General features: G+C 38.5%; 1 protein-coding gene across 1 annotated transcript in view; it reads right to left on the bottom strand.

Annotated features, from left to right (window-relative positions):
* The window catches only part of LOC138069536 (5'-3' exoribonuclease 1-like), a 29078-nt gene continuing 4331 nt past the window's right edge, over positions 1-24747 (bottom strand). The window contains exons 2-12 of the mRNA XM_068960896.1: positions 15553-15785; positions 8642-8739; positions 7365-7474; positions 7164-7274; positions 5387-5469; positions 3842-3929; positions 3592-3760; positions 2641-2708; positions 2175-2312; positions 348-414; positions 1-140 (exon numbers count right to left, since the gene is read on the bottom strand). Of these exons, the coding sequence (XP_068816997.1) occupies positions 1-140; positions 348-414; positions 2175-2312; positions 2641-2708; positions 3592-3760; positions 3842-3929; positions 5387-5469; positions 7164-7274; positions 7365-7474; positions 8642-8739; positions 15553-15785 (1305 nt within the window). The remainder of the gene's footprint in view (positions 141-347; positions 415-2174; positions 2313-2640; positions 2709-3591; positions 3761-3841; positions 3930-5386; positions 5470-7163; positions 7275-7364; positions 7475-8641; positions 8740-15552; positions 15786-24747) is intronic.

The raw sequence follows: 24747 nt of genomic DNA, 5'->3' as shown, positions 1-24747 counted from the left end.
CTACTTTAAAGTAAAAGCAATGGCAAGAACATACTCAGAAACTACGTCAACTCCCATCTTTGTCATGTAATATGTCCTTTTATATTGCCTAAACTCGGTTTCAAATAGGTCATCATCTTCCATCTCTTCTTCTAAATTGTCTGGAAAAAAGATAAATAGACAGTGGCTGACAATTATGAATATTCCATTTTTCCATTTAATGCTTTGATAAATACACGTCAAAGTAGATGTTTATAAACTATCACAGAAATCTGTTTCATCCAATATTACTGAATTAGTCCTAATAATGGAATATAATAACTATTCTGTCAAAAAAAATAACATATATTAAAATAGTCTGTACTCACCCTTAGAAGTTACCACTTCTTCTCCATTTTTGTCTAAAGCAGCCCAACATATAGAATTTTCCTGGCCCTATTAAAAATTATAAATCAATATAAAAGTAAGATATACTTCAAGATGAGACATTTAACAGAAAGATTTATAAAATATTAAAGATAACTGAATGATCTTTAAGTGATATACTATAAAAGTTTATTTTAAAAATAATCCTCAAATGCTGTGTAAATGTTTTTGGTTTTATATCACTTGTTTCCTGAAGCTATATATCTTTATTGTTACAACTTAACATTTAGGACCCTCAATGATAAGTAGCAATGCTCACCAATACAAATAAGAAATATATTTAATTACATATGTTTTCTAAGAAAAGAACACTTCAAAAACATTTCATTTACTTAGAGAAAAGTACACAATCAATATCAAATCCTTTCAACTTCAACATTTTTATATGTCACATTCTGGGCTACTGATAACAAGAAACAATCTGTTTATAGTGAAGTCCAATAATTACAACTATTACCTATTTTTTTTTCTTACCTATTTTTTTATATCTCTGGTTCCCATCATTCTTATACCTCTACCCTCCACTTCTATTTTCTTCCACGCAACTCATCTGCTTTTCTAAAGTTCTTCCATTTCATCATATCCTGCCCATCTATTTTTCCCCTCTTGTGATTTCATCCTTTCTCTTCTCTATTTTCTGATTGTCTACAAACTGCCAGTGACTTTCACTAGTTTTTCCAAACTAGGGCCTCTGCCAGTTTTCTTGCCTGGGCTGTTTCTCCAGTTTCCTTGTTTTACCTGTGTCTCTAAAGTTAACTACATACCCCCAGACGACTTGTGAAGTTTAAGTAATGAGCTGAGGTGAGTGGAGCCAGGGATTACTGATATTTAAGTTTGTGAGTGCACGTCCCCCAAAAGTTGCAGAGCCTGTTTTATTAAGATAAAAAACAGAGTAGAATGCAGACTACTGCTAAGTTCCACAGAGGAAAAGTTAAGCAGTTAGAAAGGCTACACTAAACAAAATCAGGATAGCTGCCCTTTCTGGAGCAAGAGGTATTAGGCTCGAACCTAAAGAGAAGCAGTACAGCAAAGAGAGTGCAGGAAGCTCATCAATTTCACCAGAATCCAATAACTATGGATTGGCTGAGGAAATTTTCAGAAGAGGTTTATTTTCCAAGCTAACACATAGAAGACATCCTTTATGGCTTACAAAAGGTGTTTTACAGGGTACTAGCATATTCTATGGAGAAGGAAATGGCAACCCACTCCAGTGTTCTTGCCTGGAGAATCCCAGGGACGGCAGAGCCTGGTGGGCTGCAGTCCATGGGGTCACACAGAGTCGGACACAACTGAAGTGACTCAGCAGCAGCAGCAGCAGATTCTAACTGGCTCTATTATTCATTTATTGAGCACCTAATATTCACCATATATTGTGACACTGTATTTTATATATGATTTTATATATAAATTATTTCTAGAGAAAAATAAGTGATCTTATAACATTAAATGCTATAAATATCCACATTTTTAAAGAGATAACTAATTTTCTGGGTTCTTAGGAATGTCTCTACACTTATTAATAGAATGGAAGAGCAAAGAAGATGCAATGCTTTTCAATGGCAAAAATAAATTGCTTTTCAAAGATCAGATTTAAATGATAGCATCTAATAGAGAAAAAGAAACCAAAGAATTTTTAAAATGTACATAAAGAAAAAGAAGAAATGAAACCAATATGAGGAACCCCAAAATCATAAGAAAATGAGAAACAAGGAATATCAGTTTTACCTTTACAGGTAAAAAAATGAAAGGACACCTAAAAAAATGGACACCTTTGATTTTTTCTTTTCCTTGTAGTTCTTGGCTTCTTCAGCTGCAACACCTGCTGCTTCATTGAGGTACTTGTTACCAACTTTGCTTTCAAACCACTTTAGGTCCACAAAAACTTCACTGAAGTGTTCTCGATCAAACTATACAGAAATATTTAAATTTATTTTAAAATAACTTAAGTATGTCTAGAAGAAAATAAAACGAACTTTTAACAATGACTGCTTCTAGGGCATAGGAAATCAGAGGATATTACTTTTGATGCACATAGGGACTTCATCTACTACTCTGAAAACTAAAAATAAAAAGCAAGTAGAAATAAAAATAATGTAGATGAAATTATTTATATAAAATAACCAACTGGAGTAGAACTATAAAATTTTTTCTTCTGGTATTATGTAATTGCTATTAGGTAATTGGACCATTTATAGCTACCCTGGGACAGAAAAACAAAAACTTATAGTTACTTACATCCGATAGTTTCACAAGGTATTTCTCAAATCGAGGTAAGTTGAGATGCCCACTTTCATTAATATAACCTAAAAGGAACAAAATCTGAATTTGCACTAAATGCTGACATTTTTAAAAAACAATTTTATAAAATTCTGTTTTACAAAACGTTGAGTTTTGACATTCTACTAATCAAGAAAAAACACTCAGTGTTGGACCATATAAGTGACCCTAGTTTCTACAAACTTGATGTTACTATAACACACAATATGTAAGAATTGAAGCAAAACAGAAAAAGTTCCAGGTTTACATAATAATAATCCTCCTAAATTTCCAAACACTGGGGTGACATTTAATTAAATTAAGTAAGTTCTAGAATTGAGGTCATTTATTTGATAAGCTAACTTAAGAAGAAAAAGACCAATATCCTGCTACTTGATTGATTGATTGATTCACTGTATGGTTTGCAAGATTTTAGTTCCCTGGCCAGAGACTGAACCTGTGCCTTTGACAGTGTAAGTGTGGAGTCCTAACCACTGGACTGCCAGGGAATTTGGTTGTCCGCTTTATTCAGCATCATCACTACCTCTCAGTTTCCCACTGTAACTTAAAAGTCTCTCCCTAATAGTAAATACTCTGATGCTTATCCATTCAGAAAACTGAATTTTTACAGTTAAATATGAAAAGAGCTAAGTGAAACCAACAACCTCTGCAGGCTTTTGTAAGCCATTAAAGGTAGAGATTAGTTAGGTATCTATGAATAAGTGAGATTGCTTAACTTGTGTCATCTTGTCTGTTTGTGAACCACTGAAAATTGCAACTTTAGAACTTGATGCCTTAGACTAAAAGAAACTCCAAATTATTTTTCTACTTTAGCTCTGCAAGCAATAATCTAATAAACTGAGTGACATTTCCAGGGTTAGTTGAGTTTTAAATTAAAGTAGCCTCAAATGAATATTAAACTTTTCTTACCCCCAAGTTCTGGCAGGATGGTAATATATGTTCCATAAAGAAGAGGCAGTGCATCATGATTAATATGTAAATGAGGTAGATGAGGGATAAAATCATTGCCAACAAGAAATCCCATCAAAATCCAATCATCTATTATCCTTTCAATATCATATTTAAATGCGATCTTGTCCTATAGCAATATGAAGAAAACAGTCAAATCCTTTGGAAATTTCTGCATATTGACTTCTGATCTATTTATATTAATACTTACTTTTAATGCTGAAAACTCATAGTCAATATACTCTCTCATTAAAGACAAGTGTAGGAGGTGAAATGTGGTTTCTTCTGGTGCGCATACCCTATAATTAGTCAAGATGATCACAACAGAATTAATTGTATTTTTAAGGTTCAAGTTTAAAAGTGAGGCTTAAAATAAAATTTATCACTGCAGTATAATTAATTCTTGACATTAAGGCATATAATTTATATGTAAGCTGCAGGGTAATGTTAAGATAAAAACATAATAACAATTATAATAGATATAAAGTTCAAAATAATTGGTTTACAGCATGCTTTCTGGGGAAGGACTCACAGAATTAAGAAAGTCTAAATAATAAATAACAGATGTAAGAAAACAATGGGATCTGTTCTGGCCCACTTAAGGCTGGCCACCAGCAAAAGGCATATAGATTAGTGAGTATATACTTTTATGTCTACTGCAGTATAGGTTAAAGCTTCAATGGTGCGGCACTATTACTTTCTCCTCTTACCTTTCCCTGGCTTGGTCCAGGGGTCTATATTCCTGGCTGTTGGCTTATATTCCAAGATTAATTACAAGTAAGAATGTAAGTTTTTAAGAGCATATTTAAAGCACTTATCCACCATGAACAAGTGGCATTTTCCACAGGAATGCAAAAATGGTTCAAGATAAATCAATGTAATAGGGGAAAGTCACTCAGTCATGTCTGATTCTTTGTGACCCCATGGACTGTAGCCTACCATAGCTTTTCAGTCCATGGGATTTTCCAGGCAAGAATACTGGAGTGGGTTGCCATTTCCTTCTCCAGGGAATCTTCCCAACCCAGGGATCGAACTCGGGTCTCCCGCATTGTAGGCAGACGCTTTACCCACTGAGCCACCAGGGAAGCCCAATGGTTCAAGATAAATCAATGTAATACACCATATTAATAAACAAAGGAAAAAAACCCCACATACTCATTCAACAGAAAAAGCCTATGTCAAAATTCAACACCCTTTCATGATAAAAATACTCAGCAAAGTAGAAACAGAAAGGAATTTCCTTAGAATGATTATGGGAATTTATGAAAAATCCACAGCTAATAGCATAATCAATGCTGAAAGACTGAAATTGACATGGATCAAAGACTTAAATGTAAGCGTTAAAACTTATAAAACCCTTAGACTAAAATGGGAAAAAGCTTTATGACATTGGATTTGGCAATGATTTCCTGGATACTACACTAAAAAGTGTACATGACTCAATGGCCATGAATTTGAGCCAACTCTGGGAGACAGTGAAGGACAGGGAAGGCTGGCGTGCTGCAGTCCATGGAGTCGCAGAGTTGAACATGACTGAATGACTGAACAACGCTAAAATGTATAGGCAACAAAAGAAGAATACAGACCAGAACTCATCAAATTTAAAAACTTGGTACATCAAATGACACTATCAACAGAGCGAAAAGGGAGCCCACAGAATGGGAGAAAATATTTACAGATCATATGCCTGTTAAGGGATTACTATTTCTAATTTAATTTCTGGTCTTCCTTCCAATATACAGGCAGTATGATTTACCTTTGAGTCTTTTTGCCACCAAATCGAACTTCTTCTCTTAAAAGAGAGAAATGTGCCTCATGACTTGTTAATCCAAGCATAATCTGTTGAAAAATGATTAAGAAGTGTTTTTATTTTCTCATTTTTTATAGCATCAGGTTCACAAAAGCAATCAACAACAGTTCTATATAAAGAAGAATATGCTTATTTAAGGAAAATAATTAGCAAATTAAATATATAAACTTCAAAATATGATCCACTTATAGGTGATGAATGGGGTAAATTGTGTGTACTTTCCTAAGAAAACAATGTACACCTTAGACTCACATAACCTTTACAACCACACCACTGCATGCCTATAATAATAATCTCTCTTAGTTTTTATTTCTTTCTACTTGCCATGGGGGAATGGGAAGGAATTAGAGTCAATAGCATTTCCACATCAGAAGAATACAGGACTCTTCTGGAGGTCAGGATACATTTAGTATGTGAAAACTTGGGGAAAAAATTGGGAAAGGATCTTTTCAGTTAATATTCTCACATAGTATTCTAATCCCCAAAGCAAGTCAAATAGTTTAGTGAGACATATCAACCAACTGCAATGCAGTTTAATTTAATCCTGATTTACACAAAATAAAACACTTATGAATCAATCAGGGAAATGAGAATCCTGGATGGTTTTCATATATATTAAAGAGTGATTTATTAATATTGTTTTATATGGGATAATAACACTGGAGCTATTTTATTATTTTTAATATTCTCGATCATGAAATATTTATAGATTAAATAATATAATGTCATATACTTCAAGAATCCAGAGGAGGAGGAGGAAGGATACAGATGGCTAGGAAAAGGAGCTGAAAATAATCAAAGGAGGAAGAAGGACACAAAGATGTTCATTATGCTCACTCTATATTTGTTTATACTTGCAAATTTCTGTAATAAAAAGTTTAAAAACATCTAGCAGGGACTTCCCTTGGTGGTCCAATGGTTAAGAATCCACCTGCCAATGCAGGAGACACGAGCTCAATCCCTAGTCCAGGAAGTTCTCATACTGCTGTGGAGCAACTGAGCCCTTGAGCCATAACTACTAAGCTCATGCTCTAAAATGAGAAGCCACTGCAATGAAAACCCTGCACAATGCAATGAAAAGCAGCCCCCATTCACTGCAACTAGAGAAAGCCCGCGTGCAGCAGTGAAGCCTCTGTGCAGCAACAACAATTACAACAAAGTCTAGCAAACTTGGGTTACAGAGTTATCAGATCAGATGGTATTAAAAATCCTGTAGTGAGCATGAAGATAAAAAGGGTCCTCTACCCAGAACTCAGCAGAGAATTCACAGCACTAGGGTCAGTCAGGTGTGAACACTATCTATATGTACCCGTTGATCATAAACAATGGCAAAAGAACACCTTTTCCAAATGTTTTGAACTTTGGTAACAGCAGAAGTAGCAATTATTATCATGTCTCTAATATTTCTTTCCACAACCAGAAATCTGCTAATATTAAGACTAAGTTTCCTAAACTGATATTTATCATAATGGCATCAGTTCAGTTGCTCAGTCATGTTCGACTCTTTGCGAGCCCATGAATTGCAGGCCTCCCTGTCCATCACCAACTCCCAGAGTTCACTCAAACTCACGTCCATTGAGTCGGTGATGCCATCCAGCCATCTCATCCTCTGTCGTCCCCTTCTCCTTCTGCCTCTAATCCCTCCCAGCATCAGAGTCTTTTCCAATGAGTCAACTCTTCGCATGAGGCATAAGACTACAATAACAATAAGCATTTTACCTACCAAGTCAGCATCTAAGCCATAAAGACAGTGCCTGGTGTTTGGATCATGATCTGGCTTTGCCTTCTCGGATCTGATAAACTCCATGATTTTATGCTCTCCTTCTCCAGGAGTCTAGATATAATGTTAAAAAAAAAATACAGTAATATTCTACATTTCTCAAGATTCAGTTGAAAAACTGTTTAAGAAAGAAAAGATAATAACCTCATGGCCTGAGAAGTAGATGGTAACTCCTTGCCACGATTTGTCTGTAGAAATTTTCATATTTACAAAGTACTTCAGATGTTCATGTAACCTGGCCATGAATTCAGTCCCTTTATATAAAAAGATTTTAGAAATTTAATCTGAGTGAGAAATAAAAACAGAGTTATCAGTGACAGCATGAAATTGGATTATGGGTCTGGAGGTTGAAAGCTCTCTGGCTTATCTTGAAAAGCAAATCATGTTACATCTTTCCCGAGCAAAGATCACAGCTATTTCCAATTTCACTAGTCAGCCCTAAATGAAGTTAATGTCAGATACAGAAAGTCAAAGAATTTTACTACTTCCTTGGGAGTATACTTCAAATATTTTCACTCAAGGGCAGTTTCAACTCTCTAACAAACTTCAATCTTCAATCTCTTCTGCTGGATTCTAAAAAGTTTTTGTTTTCTTTTTGTAGGACATGCAGCCTCAATAAGATTGCCAATAACCACAACAACTGTTATTATTACTACTTTTAACTCAAAAAAATTACTATTAATCTGGAAACAGAGTATACAGTGATTATGTTTTAGGAAAAGCCTAGATGATCAATAGGCAACACAGTCTTAAACAGTCAAAGGCAACACTGTCTTAAACCGTATAATGATACAACTGCTTGTTAAATTGAGCACTGTCATTAGGGCACTTAATGAAAGAGAAAACTACCACAGTAAAGAATTAATGAAAAGATACAATTTTAAGACTTTTCTTCAATGTGAAGGGTTAAAATGATGTTAAGACTCCTGGAACTGCAGACTATGCTGTTGCATTGAAAATTAAACTTGTAATACTAATAATTAATCCTTAAAGTCACAGAAGTCTTCACCACCTCTGAGGAGCAGAGCAGTAAGCATTCTACATAAGGAAAACGGCTTTCTTATCCTGAATAAAACAAACTGGCTATATGAACTTGGGTGAGCCACAACCTCACTGAGTCAGTTTTCATACAAATAAATGTCAAGAGTAGTAGGACTGATCTGGTAAGTTCGTTCTAGGTCAGGAATTCTGTGCAGACAGGAGAATCCTGTCCGTAGTTGCTCTTATCAGCATCTGTAAATTCCTACAGTGGGTCTTCACAGAGGCATTTATAACCAAGGTGATCAAACTATCTTATGAAGCGACATAACTGGGAAAATATAACCAATGGAATTCTAAGGACAAAAAAAAAAAATAGAGGTTACAAAGAAAACTAAATTTACATTTTAAATTTCCTAGAATTTTTCTCTCAGTGAATTTACCTGGTGTAATGCAGTTGGAATCAAATCTGGCCTCTGCAGGAAGAGTTTCTCCTTTTTCTATTGCCTTTTTAATTTTGTCTTCAGCCTCCTTTGCTGACCTTAAATGTTAAGGGGGGAGAAAAAAGAATCCTCAACTTTCTAGGAAAAAAAGAGATCTCTACATACAGTAAACTGTCATTTAGAAGCTTTCGTAACTAAAATTCTAATTCATCAATTTTAAGTTCAAAACATGTAAGTTTTGAAATGACTACAATCGATAAAGATGAGCCTTAGCATTGTTTGTTTTATTTATTTAAAGAATTAAGTTTTTCAGCTATGGACTATAGAAGCCGAACATTATAATGGTGTAAAACTGACATAAAATGTTATAAATACTTATTATAAAATAATTCTTTTCTTATCACAAATATACATATTGGTTCTAGAAATAATTTCAAAAGTATAGTGTAAACATTCATTATATGCACTATATTTAAAAACATCAAACAAGAAGTACATTACTAAAAGGATCTCTAAGAACATTACATAAAAATAATTATAAAATTACAATGTACACCTTTGGAGTCCCTCATGAAAATATCTAAAATGAAAGCCTAATAACATTAATGACATCAGTAGCCAAAATGATTTCATTTTTGAGGCAACAGAATTTACTAGGAAGAACATGATTATTTCAGAGTCTGATAGAAATAGGTTTGAATATTAGCATTCCAATTCCAGTATGGTTTTTCTGGTAATGTGTGTGTGGCACACAAATTTGCCACATGGCACATAATTTAGTAAGTCCTGCTTTATGTACATTTTCTACAGCCCTGTTACTAGTTCTAACTACTGTGCTCTGTTGAATTCCATTTCTGTGATAAACAAACTCTTCTTTGTATTTAACCTCTCTCTCACCAACCTCTTTAATATAACAAAAACTTTGAAGATAACAACTCATTTGTAATCTCTCCAATAGAATCCATTCTTTCCTCATTTCTCCTCTTTCTTCTTTGAAGAAATGATTATTCAGTGTTACTATGTGATAAGTTCTTGGGCTACAACAAAAAAGAAATGATTCCTCTTCTTAGAGTTACACGCTAGACACAGTGTAAGAAAACAGTGAAGAGTTAGTCGCGCAGTCATGTCCGACTCTTCGCAACCCCGTGGACTGTAGCCTGCCAGGCTCCTCTGTCCATGGGATTCTCCAGGCAAGAATACTCGATTACCCATTCCCTTCTCCAGGGGATCTTCTGGACCCAGGGATCAAACCCAGGTCTCCTGCATTGTAGGCAGATTCTTTACTATCTGAGCTACCAGGGAAGCCCTAGAGTATAAGAAATAGATAGATATAAAACAGACTGTTTAATGTAGCTGCAATACAGAGAATGTCTCGGACAGGAACAAGGTAAAATTACTAGTCTAGGTAGAAGATTATGAAGGCCAGACTGACATAGTAGCAGTAAAGATGAAAAGAAGTATACAGATATGACTAAGATGTGAGGAATGAGGAAGAAGGAGAGGCCCAATTTCTCTTGGAGTTGAGCAGCTATTTACATGGTGCTTTCACAGAAACTCTTGCCTGGAAAATCCCATGGATGGAGGAGCCTGGTAGGCTGCAGTCCATGAGGTCGCTAAGAGTTGGACATGACTGAGCGACTTCACTTTCACTTTTCAGTTTCATGCATTGGAGAAGGAAATGGCAACCCACTCCAGTATTCTTGCCTGGAGAATCCCAGGGATGATGGAGCCTGGTGGGCTGCCATCTATGGGGTCGCACAGAGTCGGACACGACTGAAGTGACTTCGCAGTTCGCAGTTCACAGAAACAGGAACGTAGAAGGATGGCAAAGTTTGAGGCAAAGATCAGTTCAATTCTGAATATGTTAAGCCTGAAATGTATCTGTGGTATCCAGAAGGAGTCATTTAGCAGGCATTTAGATATATAGAAGTTCTGGGAAGAGATATCCACCAGAAAGATAATTTGGGAGTCAGTACAGTTTCAGTAATTAAAGCCATTGGATAAAATCTCTCAAGACCTAGGATAGAACCTTAAGAAACATCAGTTTTCAAGAAAAAAAAGGAGGGGAAGAGAAGATAAGGAGATTAAGAAGGTCAACTCAGGGACTTCCCTGGGTCCAGGGGCTAAGACTCTGCACCCTCAATGGAGGTGGCCAGGGTTCAGTTCCTGGTCAGGGAACTAAATTCCACATGCCACAACTAAGGCCCAGCACAGCCAAATAAATACACTTTTTTTTTTTAAAGATAGTGTTGAAGGGAATTCCTTGGTGGTCCAGTGGTTAGGACTCGGTGCTTCCATTCCTGGGGCCTGGGCTTGACTCCTGGTCAAAGACAGTAGTTACCTGAAGGTTATGGGATGGAAGTTCAAGAGAGAAATAATGGCCAACACTGCTAAATACAAGAGATAAATGAAGTAATATAAAGACAGGATTATTCTTTAGATTTAGTCTCTTTAAGAAATTTATTTGTAATTTTTTAAGGAAGTTTCAGTGGCATGAGGGGGATCAAAGATAGGAGCAGATTTAAAAATGAGTAAGAGATGTGTAGAGATTATGGTCAGAGAGTACGAACAAAGGAAACAGGCACTATGGAGAATGAGAAAGGGCTACCTGGGGGACTTTGGGGAAACATGGAGCACGGGATGCCACCACAGTATTGAGTAAATGCCTGTGGTGGTTATGGAGAAGTGGCCCTCAACATCCACTCCTTTCTTCTAGTTTGTCTTCTGAGGTCGGAAAGCCATAAAAAATTAAACTCTCAGGCTTCCTTCAGCTAGGCTTCTGGATGTGACTTAGATTTTGTCAGATGTTCCCACGAAACATTTGGAAGGGAGAAGTCTGGTGACGTGTACATGACAGTTGTGGCACTGGGGTTATAGGCAGGGGTGTGTTTTACCAATAGTAGAGAGATTTCAATATTTAGTAGCTTTATAAGTGCTGAGAAGCAAGGTGCAGGGCATCTGTTATTTTTTCAGTATGGATATGGCAGGTATACTGGGGCCTTGGAGCTAACAGATAAATTTATGGCTTCTTTATTGTTGAATTATAACTAAATTGACCCCTTCATGGATCACATCCTTGTCATGGTGAAGGGGGTTACATACCTTGATGAAGCTATGAACCATGCTATGCAGGCCACACAGGATGGACGGGTCATAGTGAAGAGTTCTGACAAAATGTGGTACACTGGAGGAGGAAATAGCAACCCACGCCAGTATTCTTGCCTAGAGAACCTCATGAATAGCATGAAAAGGCAAAGATATGACACTTGAACAGGATTTCCCCAGGTTGGAGGGTGTTCAATATGCTACTGGGGATGGGTGGAAGGCAACTACAGAAAGAATAGCTCCAGAAAGAATGAAGCAGCTGGGCCAAAGTGGAAATGACACTCAATTGTGGGTGTGTCTGGTGGTGAAAGTAAAGCCAATGCTGTAAAGAACAATATAATGTTGGAACCCGGAACGTTAGGTCCATGAATCAAGGTAAATTGGATATGAGCAAGGAGATGGCAAGACTGAACATCAACATCTTAGGAATCAGTGAACCAAAATGGACAGGAATGGGCAAATTTAATTTAGATGATCATTATATCTACTATTGTGGGCAAGAAATCTTTTGACTTTCACAAAGATTTTATAAGTACCCAATTCTCTTATTATATCCCTTTCTGCTTAGAATAAACTTCTATTACCTGCAACTGAACACTGACTGACATAGTGGGCTTATATAATCCTTTTTCAACACTAGATTTTTTAGCCCAGCAGCTCCCCAAAATTAGTTTAACAATTATCAGGAGAATCTGGTTAAAAAAACAGTTTCTAGGGCACAGTTTTTGGAGATTCAGATTAAAGTAAGTCTTGGGTGGTACTTGAGAATCTAAATTTGAGTAAGAGACAGCTCCTGTCTTCAAGGATTTCATTGTTCCAATATCTTCAGCATCTTTTCTCTTTTGATATTTAAATCTGTATAGTTTACCATTCTCTTCCCATTCCATTCAGGTATGACCTAAATCAAATCCCTTATGATTATACAGTGGAAGTGAGAAATAGATTTAAGGGACTAGATCTGATAGATAGAGCGCCTGATGAACTATGGACGGAGGTTCGTGACATTCTACAGGAGACAGGGATCAAGACCATCCCCATGGAAAAGAAATGCAAAAAAGCAAAATGGCTGTCTGAGGAGGCCTTACAAATAGCTGTGAAAAAAAGAGAAGCAAAAAGCAAAGGAGAAAAGGAAAGATATAAGCATCTGAATGCAGAGTTCCAAAGAATAGCAAGCAGAGATAAGAAAGCCTTCCTCAGCAATCAATGCAAAGAAATAGAGGAAAACAATAGAATGGGAAAGACTAGAGATCTCTTCAAGAAATTTAGAGACACCAAGGGAACATTTCATGCAAAGATGGGCTCGATAAAGGACACAAATGGTATGGACCTAACAGAAGAAGAAGATATTAAGAAGAGGTGGCAAGAATACACAGAAGAACTGTACAAAAAAGATCTTCACGACCCAGATGATCACGATGGCGTGATCACTCACCTAGAGCCAGACATCTTGGAATGTGAAGTCAAGTGGGCCTTAGAAAACATTACTATGAACAAAGCTAGTGGAGGTGATGGAATTCGAGTTGAGCTGTTTCAAATCCTGAAAGATGATGCTGTGAAAGTGCTGCACGCAATATGCCAGCAAATTTGGAAAACTCAGCAGTGGCCACAGGACTGGAAAAGGTCAGTTTTCATTCCAATCCTGAAGAAAGGCAATGCCAAAGAATGCTCAAACTACCGCACAATTGCACTCATCTCACATGCTAGTAAAGTAATGCTCAAAATTCTCCAAGCCAGGCTTCAGCAATATGTGAATGGTGAACTTCCAGATGTTCAACCTGGATTTAGAAAAGGCAGAGGAACCACAGATCAAATTGCCAACATCCACTGGATCATGGAAAAAGCAAGAGAATTCCAGAAAAACATCTATTTCTGCTTTATTGACTATGCCAAAGTCTTTGACTGTGTGGATCACAATCAACTGTAGAAAATTCTGAAAGAGATGGGAATACCAGACCACCTGACCTGCCTCTTGAGAAATGTGTATGTAGGTCAGGAAGCAACAGTTAGAACTGGACACGGAACAACAGACTGGTTCCAAATAGGAAAAGGAGTACGTCAAGGCTGTATGTTGTCACCTTGCTTATTTAACTTATATACAGAGTACATCATGAGAAACGCTGGGCTGGAAGACAAGCTGGAAACAAGATTGCCAGGAGAAATATCAATAACCTCAGATATGCAGATGACACTACCCTTATGGCAGAAAGTGAAGAGGAACTAAAAAGCCTCTTGATGAAAGTGAAAGAGGAGAGTGGAAATGTTGGCTTAAAGCTCAACATTCAGAAAATGAAGATCATGGCATCTCGTCCCATCACTTCATGGCAAACAGATGGGAAACAGTAGAAACAGTGTCAGACTTTATTTTTTGGGGCTCCCAAATCACTGCAGATGGTGACTGCAGCCATGAAATTAAAAGACACTTACTCCTTGGAAGGAAAGTTATGACCAACCTAGATAGCATATTCAAAAGCAGAGATGTTACTTTGCCAACAAAGGTCCATCTAGTCAAGACTATGGTTTTTCCAGTGGTCATGTATGGATGTGAGAGTTGGACTGTGAAGAAGGCTGAGCGCCAAAGAATTGATGCTTTTGAACTGTGGTGTTGGAGAAGACTCTTGAGAGTCCCTTGGACTGCAAGGAGATCCAACCAGGGACTGAAGGAGATCAGCCCTGGGATTTCTTTGGAAAGAATGATGCTAAAGCTGAAACTCCAGTACTTTGGCAACCTCATGCAAAGAACTGACTCATTGGAAAAGACTCTGATGCTGGGAGGGATTGGGGGCAAGAGGAGAAGGGGACGACAGAGGATGAGATGGCTGGATGGCATCACTGACTCGATGGACGCGAGTCTGAGTTAACCCCGGGAGTTGGTGACGACAGGGAGGCCTGGCGTGCTGCGATTCATGGGGTTGCAAAGAGTCGGACACGACTGAGCGACTGAACTGAACTGAACTCCCATTCTCAGGGCTAAACTCCTCCAACGTAGTCTCCCAACCTTCTTTGATCTTTTCCACATTTGACTCAAGAGTGCCCTTTCTACTCCTCTACCTACGATTGTGATAAAAGGAAAGAATCTATTATGGTAATAACCTATCAAACTCACTAGACTCAGGGCTTCTTTCCTGCACTTCCAATAACCCTCTAAACTTTACTTCTCCTACCCAAAACAAGGACACAGCATGCTTTCATTGTCATTTAGAAATATCCCACAGTTACAGGATTTTTACTTTAGCATTGTCTTTCTGTATACAACCCTTTCCCAACCTTTTACTTCTCTTACTCCCCAAGTTATCCAAAGAGCTAATAATATCTCAAGTGTCCTAACTCAGCTCTCTTCTACTCCACAATCACCTTCCAATTTCATTTGCCTTTCTATCCAGGGAGGACCCATATTTAAGCAAAGTCAGAATCAAGCCCAGGGTCAAATTAAATGTCAGCAACATTGTCATTAGCACAATCTCTCATTCACTATGCAATTCCATAGCTCAGGATGAAATACTATAGGAACTTTACTATGACCATTTCCAAACTACGAAGTTTTGAGAAGTCTGAGATATTTGTGACAGAGAACAGAGCAACTTTATCTAACCCAACATATACCCTGAGAAATAACATGTCATTTGAATAATTAATTTACTTGGTAAAATGTGACATTGTAAGTGTGAGATATTCCATTTCTGCAGGGGATTTAAGCAGAGAAGAAACATGAAAAGGAGATTCACTGTGTTAAGCCAAGTCAGTTTTTTAAAAAATATTACATTTTATTAATCTAAATGGCATTCTAAAACAAATCATAAATGTTTTACCTAAAACGCCTCCCACGCTGTTGGTTCATCTTTGCTCGGGGAGCCACACCATCAACAGCCATGAAGAATACTTTCCTGGGCTTAATAATGCGGAACAACACCTCCAAGTAATGAAAAATATCAGTGAAGATTTTATCATCTGAAATTCTGAAGTGAACATCATCATCATTAGGATGGGAACACTGATGTATAATTCCATTCATATCCAGGTATAAGTTATCAAATTCAGGAATCTAAAAAACAAAAAAATGACCAAGACAATTATTATAATCAATCACATATACATAAGCATCTGATAAAAAGCAGGATATAGGGGCTTATTCTGATTATATAAAAACTCAGTAAACACAGTTGAATAAATAAAGTAAACAAACAGGAGGAATAAGGAAGACAGAGACATATTATGTGGTTACACTATGCACCAAAAGCTTAATCACATTTACTGCCAGGAAATTATTTACTTATTTAAAATATGATAACCTGAGAATACATCAAATACAGTACTTGATTGATCTGGTACTCAAAATATTAGTCTCCTTTCTTCCATTTGAGATTAATTTCTAAAAGCCTCAATTTTCTCTATAAATGGGTAACATGATATACATTTATAGCAAATGGCTCTATGCACATGGTCATTAAAAGGTTTTACAAGTGATTTAAAGCCTTATTGAATATTTGGTTTCACTGAAGTGTGTGTGTGTGCACGCTCAGTTGCTTCAGTTGTGTCCAACTCTTTGCAACCCCATGGACTGTAGCCCACCAGGATTCTCTGTTCATAGAATTTTCCAGGGAAGAATACTGGAGTGGGTTGCTATGCCTTCCTCCAGGGGATCTTCCCAACCCAGGGACTGAACCTGCATCTCTTATGTCTCCTGCACTGGCAGGCAGGTTCTTTACCACTAGCACCACCTGGAAAGCTTTCACTGAAAATAGAATCATGAATTTATTTATATTAATTTAAAAAGCTTAGATTATGCCAAGAAATTTAGGAAATTTTGAAAACTGATTTTTCATACATGGATTAAATAATTTCTAAATTTTGGCTAAGAGGCATCTGCTTTTACAGAAAGGGCTTCATGGTTCTGATTCTGATCTACTTTTCCTCCATTTAAATATTTATGAGCAAGGCTTCCCTCATGGCTCAGACTCAGGTAAATAATATGCCTATGATGCAGGAGACCCAGCTTCCTTCCCTGGGTTGGGAAGATCCCCAGAAGAAGGGAACGGCAACCACTCCAGTATTCTTGCCTGGAGAATTCCACGGACAGAGGAGCCTGCGGGCTAATCTATGGGGTCACAAAAAGTTGGACGCGACTGAGCAACTAACACTTCACTTCAAGGCGAACGCTCTGAAACAAATATACAACACAAAAAACTGAAACAGGCACAACTTAATATCTAGAAAAATAAAGGAATGTGAGAGGAGTCTGCCTTATATGCTAACAAAAGAAAGGCATTTTGAATTTTCAAATATAAAAACATTATGGGCTTTCTTAAACTTAAAACTATTTTGAAATAATTATTCAAATTTTACCACAGGCATAGGTAAACAAAGGGGCTTCCCTGGTAGCTCAGCTGGTAAAGAATCCACCTGGCAATGAGAGAGACCTGGGTTCAATCTCTGGGTTGGGAAGATCTTCTGGAGAAGGGAAAGGCTACCCACTCCAGTATTCTGGCCTGGAGAATTCCATGGACTGTATAGTCCATGGGATGGCAAAGAGTTAGACACTACTGAGTGACTTTCACGTTCACTGCACTTAGGTAACAATATACTTTATTAATATTGAGAAAACGGCATGTCTTTGAATTTTAGGGGTAAAGTTTTGGTCTTTGAATCAATGAACACCAAAAAACATATTTATAAAATACTCATTTATATAAGATTGTACTAAGTATTACACAAAATAATTTAAATGCTCTTGCTGAGTAACAGGCGCAAATGAAATGACAATTGTGATCATGAGGTTTTAAACGTACATTCAAGATTTACTGTTTGGGGCTTCCCTGGTGGCTCAGTGGTAAAGAATCCCCTTAACAGTGCAGGGGACACAGGTTCATTCGATCCCTGGTCTGGGAAGATCCCACATGCCTCAGGACGACTAAGCCTGTGCTCCACAGTTATTGAGTCCACATGATGCAACTACTGAAGCCCGTGTGCCTAGATCTCACGCTCCGCAACGAGAAAAACCACTGCGGTGAGAAGCCCAAGCACTTCCACTAGAGAGTAGTCCCCACTCCCTACAACTGGAGAAGGCCTACCCACAGCCTTCTGGGGTTTTAGAAAAGGCAGAGGAACCAGAGATCAAATTGTCAACGTCTGCTGGATCATGGAAAAAGCAAGAGAGTTCCAGAAAAACATCTATTTCTGCTTTATTGACTATGCCAAAGCTTTTGACTGTGTGGATCACAATAAACTGTGGAAAATTCTGAGAGAGATGGGAATACCAGACCATCTGACCTGCCTCTTGAGAAACCTGTATGCAGGTCAGGAAGCAACTGCTGGAACCGGACATGGAACAACAGACTGGTTCCAAATAGGAAAAGGAATACGTCAGGCTGTATATTGTCCCCCTGCTTGTTTAACTGATATGCAGAGTACATCATGAGAAACGCTGGGCTGGAGGAAGCACAGGCTGCAATCAAGATTGCTGGGAGAAATATCAGTAACCTCAGATATGCAGGCAATGGCATCCGACTCCAGTACTCTTGCCTGGAAAATCCCATGGACGGAGGAGCCTCGTGGGCTGCAGTCCATGGGGTCGCTAAGAGTTGGACACGACTGAGAGACTTCACTTTCACTTTTCACTTTCATGCATTGGAGAAGGAAATGGCAACCCACTCCAGTGTTCTTGCCTGGAGAATCCCAGGGATGGGGGAGCCTGGTGGGCTGCCGTCTATGGGGGTCGCACGGAGTCGGACACGACTGAAGCGACTTAGCAGCAGCATGCACATACCACCACCCTCATGGCAGAAAGTGAAGAAGAACTAAAGAGCCTCATGATGAAGGTGAAAGAGGAGAGTGAAAAAGCTGACTTAAAGCTCAACACTGGGAAAACTAAAATCATGTCATCTGGTCCCATCACTTTATGGGAAATAGATGGGGAAACAGTGGAAACAGTGTCAGACTTTATTTTTCTGGGCTCCAAAATCACTGCAGATGGTGACTGCAGCCATGAAATTAAAAGACGCTTACTCCTTGGAAGGAAAGTTATGCCCAACCTAGACAGCATATTCAAAAGCAGAGACTTTGTTAACAAAGGTCCGTCTCGTCAAGGCTATGGTTTTTCCAGTGGTCATGTATGGATGTGAGAGTTGGACTGTGAAGAAAGCTGAGCGCCGAAGAATTGATGCTTTTGAACTGTGGTGTTAGAGAAGACTCGTGAGAGTCCCTTGGACTGCAAGGAGATCCAACCAGTCCATCCTGAAGGAGATCCGTCCTGGTTGTTCTTTGGAAGGACTGATGCTAAAGCTGAAACTCCAATACTTTGGCCATCTCATGTGAAGAGCTGACTCATTGGAAAAGACTCTGATGCTGGGAGGGATTGGGGCAGGAGGAAAAGGGGACAACAGAGGATGAGATGGCTGGATGGCATCACCGACTTGATGGACTTGAGTTTGGGTGAACTCCGGGAGTTGGTGATGGATAGGGAGGCCTGACATGCTGCGATTCATGGGGTCACAAAGAGTTGGACACGACTGAGTGACTGAACTGAACTGAACTGAATGACAGAAAACCTGCCCTAAATGATATTTTATTTATTTATTTTTTTCCAAGATAAAAGGCTCTCTTTTTATCAGGACATTTATTTAACAGAACATTTTTCTTTTTTCTTTTTTTACTATTTCAGGCATGTATTCTTTATTATTTTTTTTTTGTAATAATCTTTTTCCTTTATTTTAATTTACAATACTGTATTGGTTTTGCCATACATTGACATGAATCAGCCATGGGTGTACATGTGTTCCCAAACATGAACCCCCCACCCACCTCCCTCCCCATAACGTCTCTCTGGGTCATCACCGTGCACCAGCCCCAAGCATGCTGTATGTGTCCTGTAAATGATATTTTAAATTAAAAAATAGTTTAATTGAACCAAATAACTTAGCTGTAGTCCAAGGGGACACAGAAATGTAGTATGTAAGAGACATTCCAAATCAGTGAAAAAAAGGGATGGGGCACCTAGCTAACTACTTGGAAACAAAACTGTAATTCAACTTATAACAGAATAATGTCAGAAGGATTAGACATTTTAATGTGAGAAATGTAAATCAGAAAATGATATACAAATATATTGGTAGTTTTCAGGTGGGGAAAGTCAGAAATCATAAATCAAACAAATGATGAAGTTGGCTACCTGAAAATGTATTTTAAAAATCTTGTAGGGTTAACAAGAAAGTGTCATAAACAAACTCAGCTGAAAAATGACAAAATGCAGGAAGATCCTTGCAAATTAGGAAAAAGTCAATACTTCTAATATAAAAAAAACAACCCTAAAATATTAAGAAAAACATTATATGTTAAAAGCATGGAAAATGCAAAGCAATTCAAAATGGAAGAAACATAAAGTCTAAACCATATGAAAAAATGTTCAACATACCCAAGTTCTAATTAATATGATACATTATTTTTCCCATCAGGTTAGCAAAAGACTAATGTTACCCAGTATAGGTAAGGGTTTGGAGAAATCCGTATTTCATGTCAATAAAAGCAAGAGCTGGCATTTATTAAGTACTTATTAGGTGTCAAACATTGGGTTAAACACATATTCATTCTCTCAATTATGGTTAAAAATCTTAAAAGAAAAGATAGATTTCCCAGTTTACATTAGAGGAAAATCACAGAGCCAGAAAAGAGAGGTAGCATTTACATGCAACAGTCTGGGATGGTAATATAAACTGGTATAATGAATATGAAAACGTATATCAAAATCTGAGGTGTGCAATCTTTGACCCAGGATTTCTACTATTAGAAATTTATTCTGAGAAATAATCAGGAATGTGAAATGTGCACAAAGACGTAACTACAAAAGTATTCATGGCAGTATGTCCAGAAAAGATAGAAAATGAAAAAAAAGCCTAATAATAAAGAAAACTGATAATGGTACATTAACACAACCAAGTATTACAAAGCAATTACAAATTATTATATTATTATTCATATTTGGCATGGGATAATGTACAAAATGATTCCCAGGTGGCGCAGTAGTAAAGAATCCCCCTGCCAATGAGGGGATCTAAGAGATGTGGGTTTGATCCCTGGGTTGGGAACACCCCATGGAGGAAGGTATGGCAGCCAACTCCAGTATTCTTCCCTGGAGAATCCCATGGACAGAGGAACCTGCTGGGTTACAGTCCATGGGGTTTCAAAGAGTCAGACAAACTGAGCATGCACACACAATGAACACGATATAAATGGTCAAACGACAAAAGCAGGTTACAAAACAGGTGAATTATTCTCCATGTTTTGAAAATACTTATCTACATGTGTATCTGCATAGAAAAGTTAGAAAGATATAGAAAAAAGATGCTGCTGCTGCTAAGTTGCTTCAGTTGTGTCCGACTCTGTGCGACCCCATAGATGGCAGCCCACCAGGCTCCCCCATCCCTGGGATTCTCCAGGCAAGAACACTGGAGTGGGTTGCCATTTCCTTCTCCAATGCATGAAAGTGAAAAGTGAAAGTGAAGTCGCTCAGCCGTGTTCGACTCTTAGCGACCCCATGGACTGCATCCCACCAGGCTCCTCCACCCATGGGATTTTCCACGCAAGTGTACTGGAGTGGGGTGCCATTGCCTTCTCCGAAACAAGATGCTACTAGTGGTTAATCCTGGATGATGAATCTCATTTGCTCTTTTCTTCCCTCTAGACTATATACTGGTCTTCCCTGGGGGCCCAGACTGTAAATAATTAGCCTGCAATTTGGGAGACCTGTGTTTGATCCCTGGGTTGGGAAGATCCCCTGGAGAAGGCAACGGCTACCCACTCCAGTATTCTGGCCTGGAGAATTCCATGGACAGAGAAGCCTAGCAGGCCACAGTCCATGGGTCGCAAAACGTACAACACAACTGAGCAACTTTCACTGACTGAGACTATATGATACCTTTCACATTTTTCTGCATTATATGAACTTTTATATAATGAGCACCTTTATAAACTGAAAAAAACGTAATTTTCCTTTAAAAAAATTTCTTTTAATTCCCTTAGGTTTCAGATTATTAAGAAAGATACAGAATGATAATCATAGGCCAATGTGATGAAGAAAATGATCACACACAGAAGAATCCTGCTCTTTTACTAAGACACAATACTGAGTTCTTACATCTGCAAGTTAGAAAGTATCTTATACTTTCCCCTCTCCTTCTACTCTATATCTAATTAGCCATAAAGATTTCTTTTTGTTTTTAACATCTTAAATGTTCCCAGAATATCACCTTCCTACCCATGCTCACTGTCTTAGGCAACCCCATCTTTTTCTCCATCCCCAGATTTCCCATCTTACCTCAAACCTTCAGTTTTCCATCTGTAGTACTTGTTTCTAGTTTTCACACTACAGTTCAGCCACTTTTCTAAAGCATAATCTGATCATGTGGCTGCCTTTTCAAACTTATACTACAAATTCTTAATGCCATAAAATGTCCTATATGATTTGGCTGTTACCTTTACCATCAGTTGCCATATTCCTTCCTGTTTACATATATATCCTACAAACTAAAGGAAGTAAATTACTCGGTTCAGCTCAGTCGCTCAGTCGTGTCCCACTCTTTGCGACCCCATGGACTGCAGCACTCCTGTCTTCCCTGTCCATCATCAAATCTCGGAGCTTGCTCGAACTTATGTCCATCAAGTCAGTGATGCCATTCAACCATCTCATCCTCTATCGTCCCCTTCTCCTCCCGCCTTCAATCTTTCCCAGCATCACGGTCTTTTCCAAGGAGTCAGTTCTTTGCATGAGGTGGCCAAAGTATTGGAGTTTCAGCTTCAGCATCAGTCTTCCAATGAATATTCAGGACTCATTTCCTTTAGGATTGATTGGTTTGATCTCCTTGCAGTGCAAGGGACTCTCAAGAGTCTTCTCCAACAACACAGTTCAAAAGCATCAATTCTTCAGTGCTCAGCTTTAAGGTCCAACTCTCACATCCATACATGACTAATGAAATGTCTAGCTAGTACATCTAGCTTTGACTAGACGGACATTTGTTGGCGAAGTAATGGCTTTGCTATTTAATATGCCATCTAGGTTGGTTATAGCTTTTCTTCTGAAGAGGAAGTGTCTTTTAATTTCATGGATGCAGTCATCATCTGCAGTGATTTTGGAGTCCAAAAAAGTAGGCTCTCAATGTTTCCATTGTTTCCCCATCTATTTGCAATGACGTGATGGGACCAGATGCCGCGATCTTAGTTTTCTGAATGTTGAGTTTTAAGCCAGCTTTTTCACGCTCCTCTTCCACTTTCATCAAGACGCTCTTTAGTACCTCTTCTCTCTCTGCCATAGGGTGGTGTCATGTGTTTCTCAGGTTATTGATATTTCTCTGGGCAATCTTGATTCCAACTTGTGCTTCATCCAGTCCAGCATTTCTCATGATGTAATCTGTATATAAGTTAAATAAGCAGGGTGACAATATACAGCCTTGAAGGATTCCTTTTTCAGTTTGGAACCAGTCTGTTGGTCCATGTCCATTTCTAACTGTTGCTTCTTGACTTGCATACAGATTTCTCAGGAGGCAGGTCAGGTGGTCTGGTATTCCCATCTCTTTCAGAATTTCCCACGGTTTGTTGTGATCCACACAGTAAAAGGCTTTGGCATAGTCAATGAAGCAGAAATAGATGTTTTTCTGGAACTGTCTTGCTTTTTCCATGATCAAACAGATGTTGGCAATTGGATCTCTGGTTCCTCTGCCTCTTCTAAATCCAGCATTAACATCTGAAAGTTCTTGGATCACATGCTTTTGAAGTCTGGCTTGGGGAATTTTGAGCATTACTTTACTAGCATGTGAGATGAGTGCAACTGTGTGGTAGTTTGAGCATTCTTTGGCATTGCCTTTCTTCGGGATTGGAATGAAAACTGACCTTTTCCAGTCCTGTGGCCACTGCTGAGTTTTCCAAATTTGCTGGCATATTGAGTGCAGCACTTTCACAGCACCATGTTCCAGGATTTGGAATAGCTCAAATGGAATTCCATCACCTCCACTTGCTTTGTTCGTAGTGATGCTTCCTAAGGCCCACTTGACTTCATATTCCAGGAAGTCTGGCTCGAGGCGAGTGATCATCATGATCATCTGGGTCATGAAGATCTTTTTTGTATAATTCTTCTGTGTATTCTTGCCACCTCTTCTTAATATCTTCTTCTTCTGTTAGGTCCATACCATTTCTGTCCTTTATCGAGCCCATCTTTGCATGAAATGTTCCCTTGGTGTCTCTAATTTTCTTGAAGAGATCTCCAGTCTTTTCCATTCTATTGTTTTCCTCTATTTCTTTGCACTGATCATTGAGGAAGGCTTTCATATCTCTCCTTGCTGTTCTTTGGAACTCTGCATTCAAATGGGTATATCTTTCCTTTTCTCCTTTGTTTTTTGCTTCGCTTCTTTACACAGGTGTTTGTAAGGCCTCCTCAGAGAGCCATTTTGCCTTTTTGCATTTCTTTTTCCTTCTCCTATACAATGTCACTAACCTCCTTCGATAGTAAGGAGTGGTGGGTGGCAGCCACATGATGCTGGAGCAGTGAGCAGCCGAGAGGAGTTACGCCATGTCCAAGGTCAGGAGCGGGGGCTGTGAGCAGATACCCCACGTCCAGGGTCAGAGAAACCCCAATAAGACGGTAGGCGCTGAGTGAAGACATCAGACAGCAGACAGACAGAAACCACAATCACAGAAAACTAACCAATCCAATCACATGAACCACAGCCTTGTCTAACTCAATGAAACTATGAGCCATGCCGCATAGGGCCACCCAAGACAGATGGGTCATGGTGGAGAGTTCTGACAAAATGTGGTCCCCGGAGAAGGGAATGGCAAACCAATTCAGTATTCTTGCCTTGAGAACCCCATGAACAGCATGAAAAGGCAAAAAGATATGACACTGAAAGATGAACTCTCCAGGTCGGTAGGTGCCCAACATGCTACTGGAAATCATAGGAGGAATAACTCCAGAAAGAAAGAAGAGACGGAGCCAAAGCAAAAACAACACCCAGTTGTGGATG

The sequence above is a fragment of the Capricornis sumatraensis genome, chromosome 1, assembly GCF_032405125.1.
Source record: "Capricornis sumatraensis isolate serow.1 chromosome 1, serow.2, whole genome shotgun sequence".
In the NCBI taxonomy this organism is placed as follows: domain Eukaryota; kingdom Metazoa; phylum Chordata; class Mammalia; order Artiodactyla; family Bovidae; genus Capricornis; species Capricornis sumatraensis.
The sequence above is the reverse complement of the archived record's forward strand: the minus strand, read 5'-3'. Positions and strand labels throughout refer to the sequence as shown.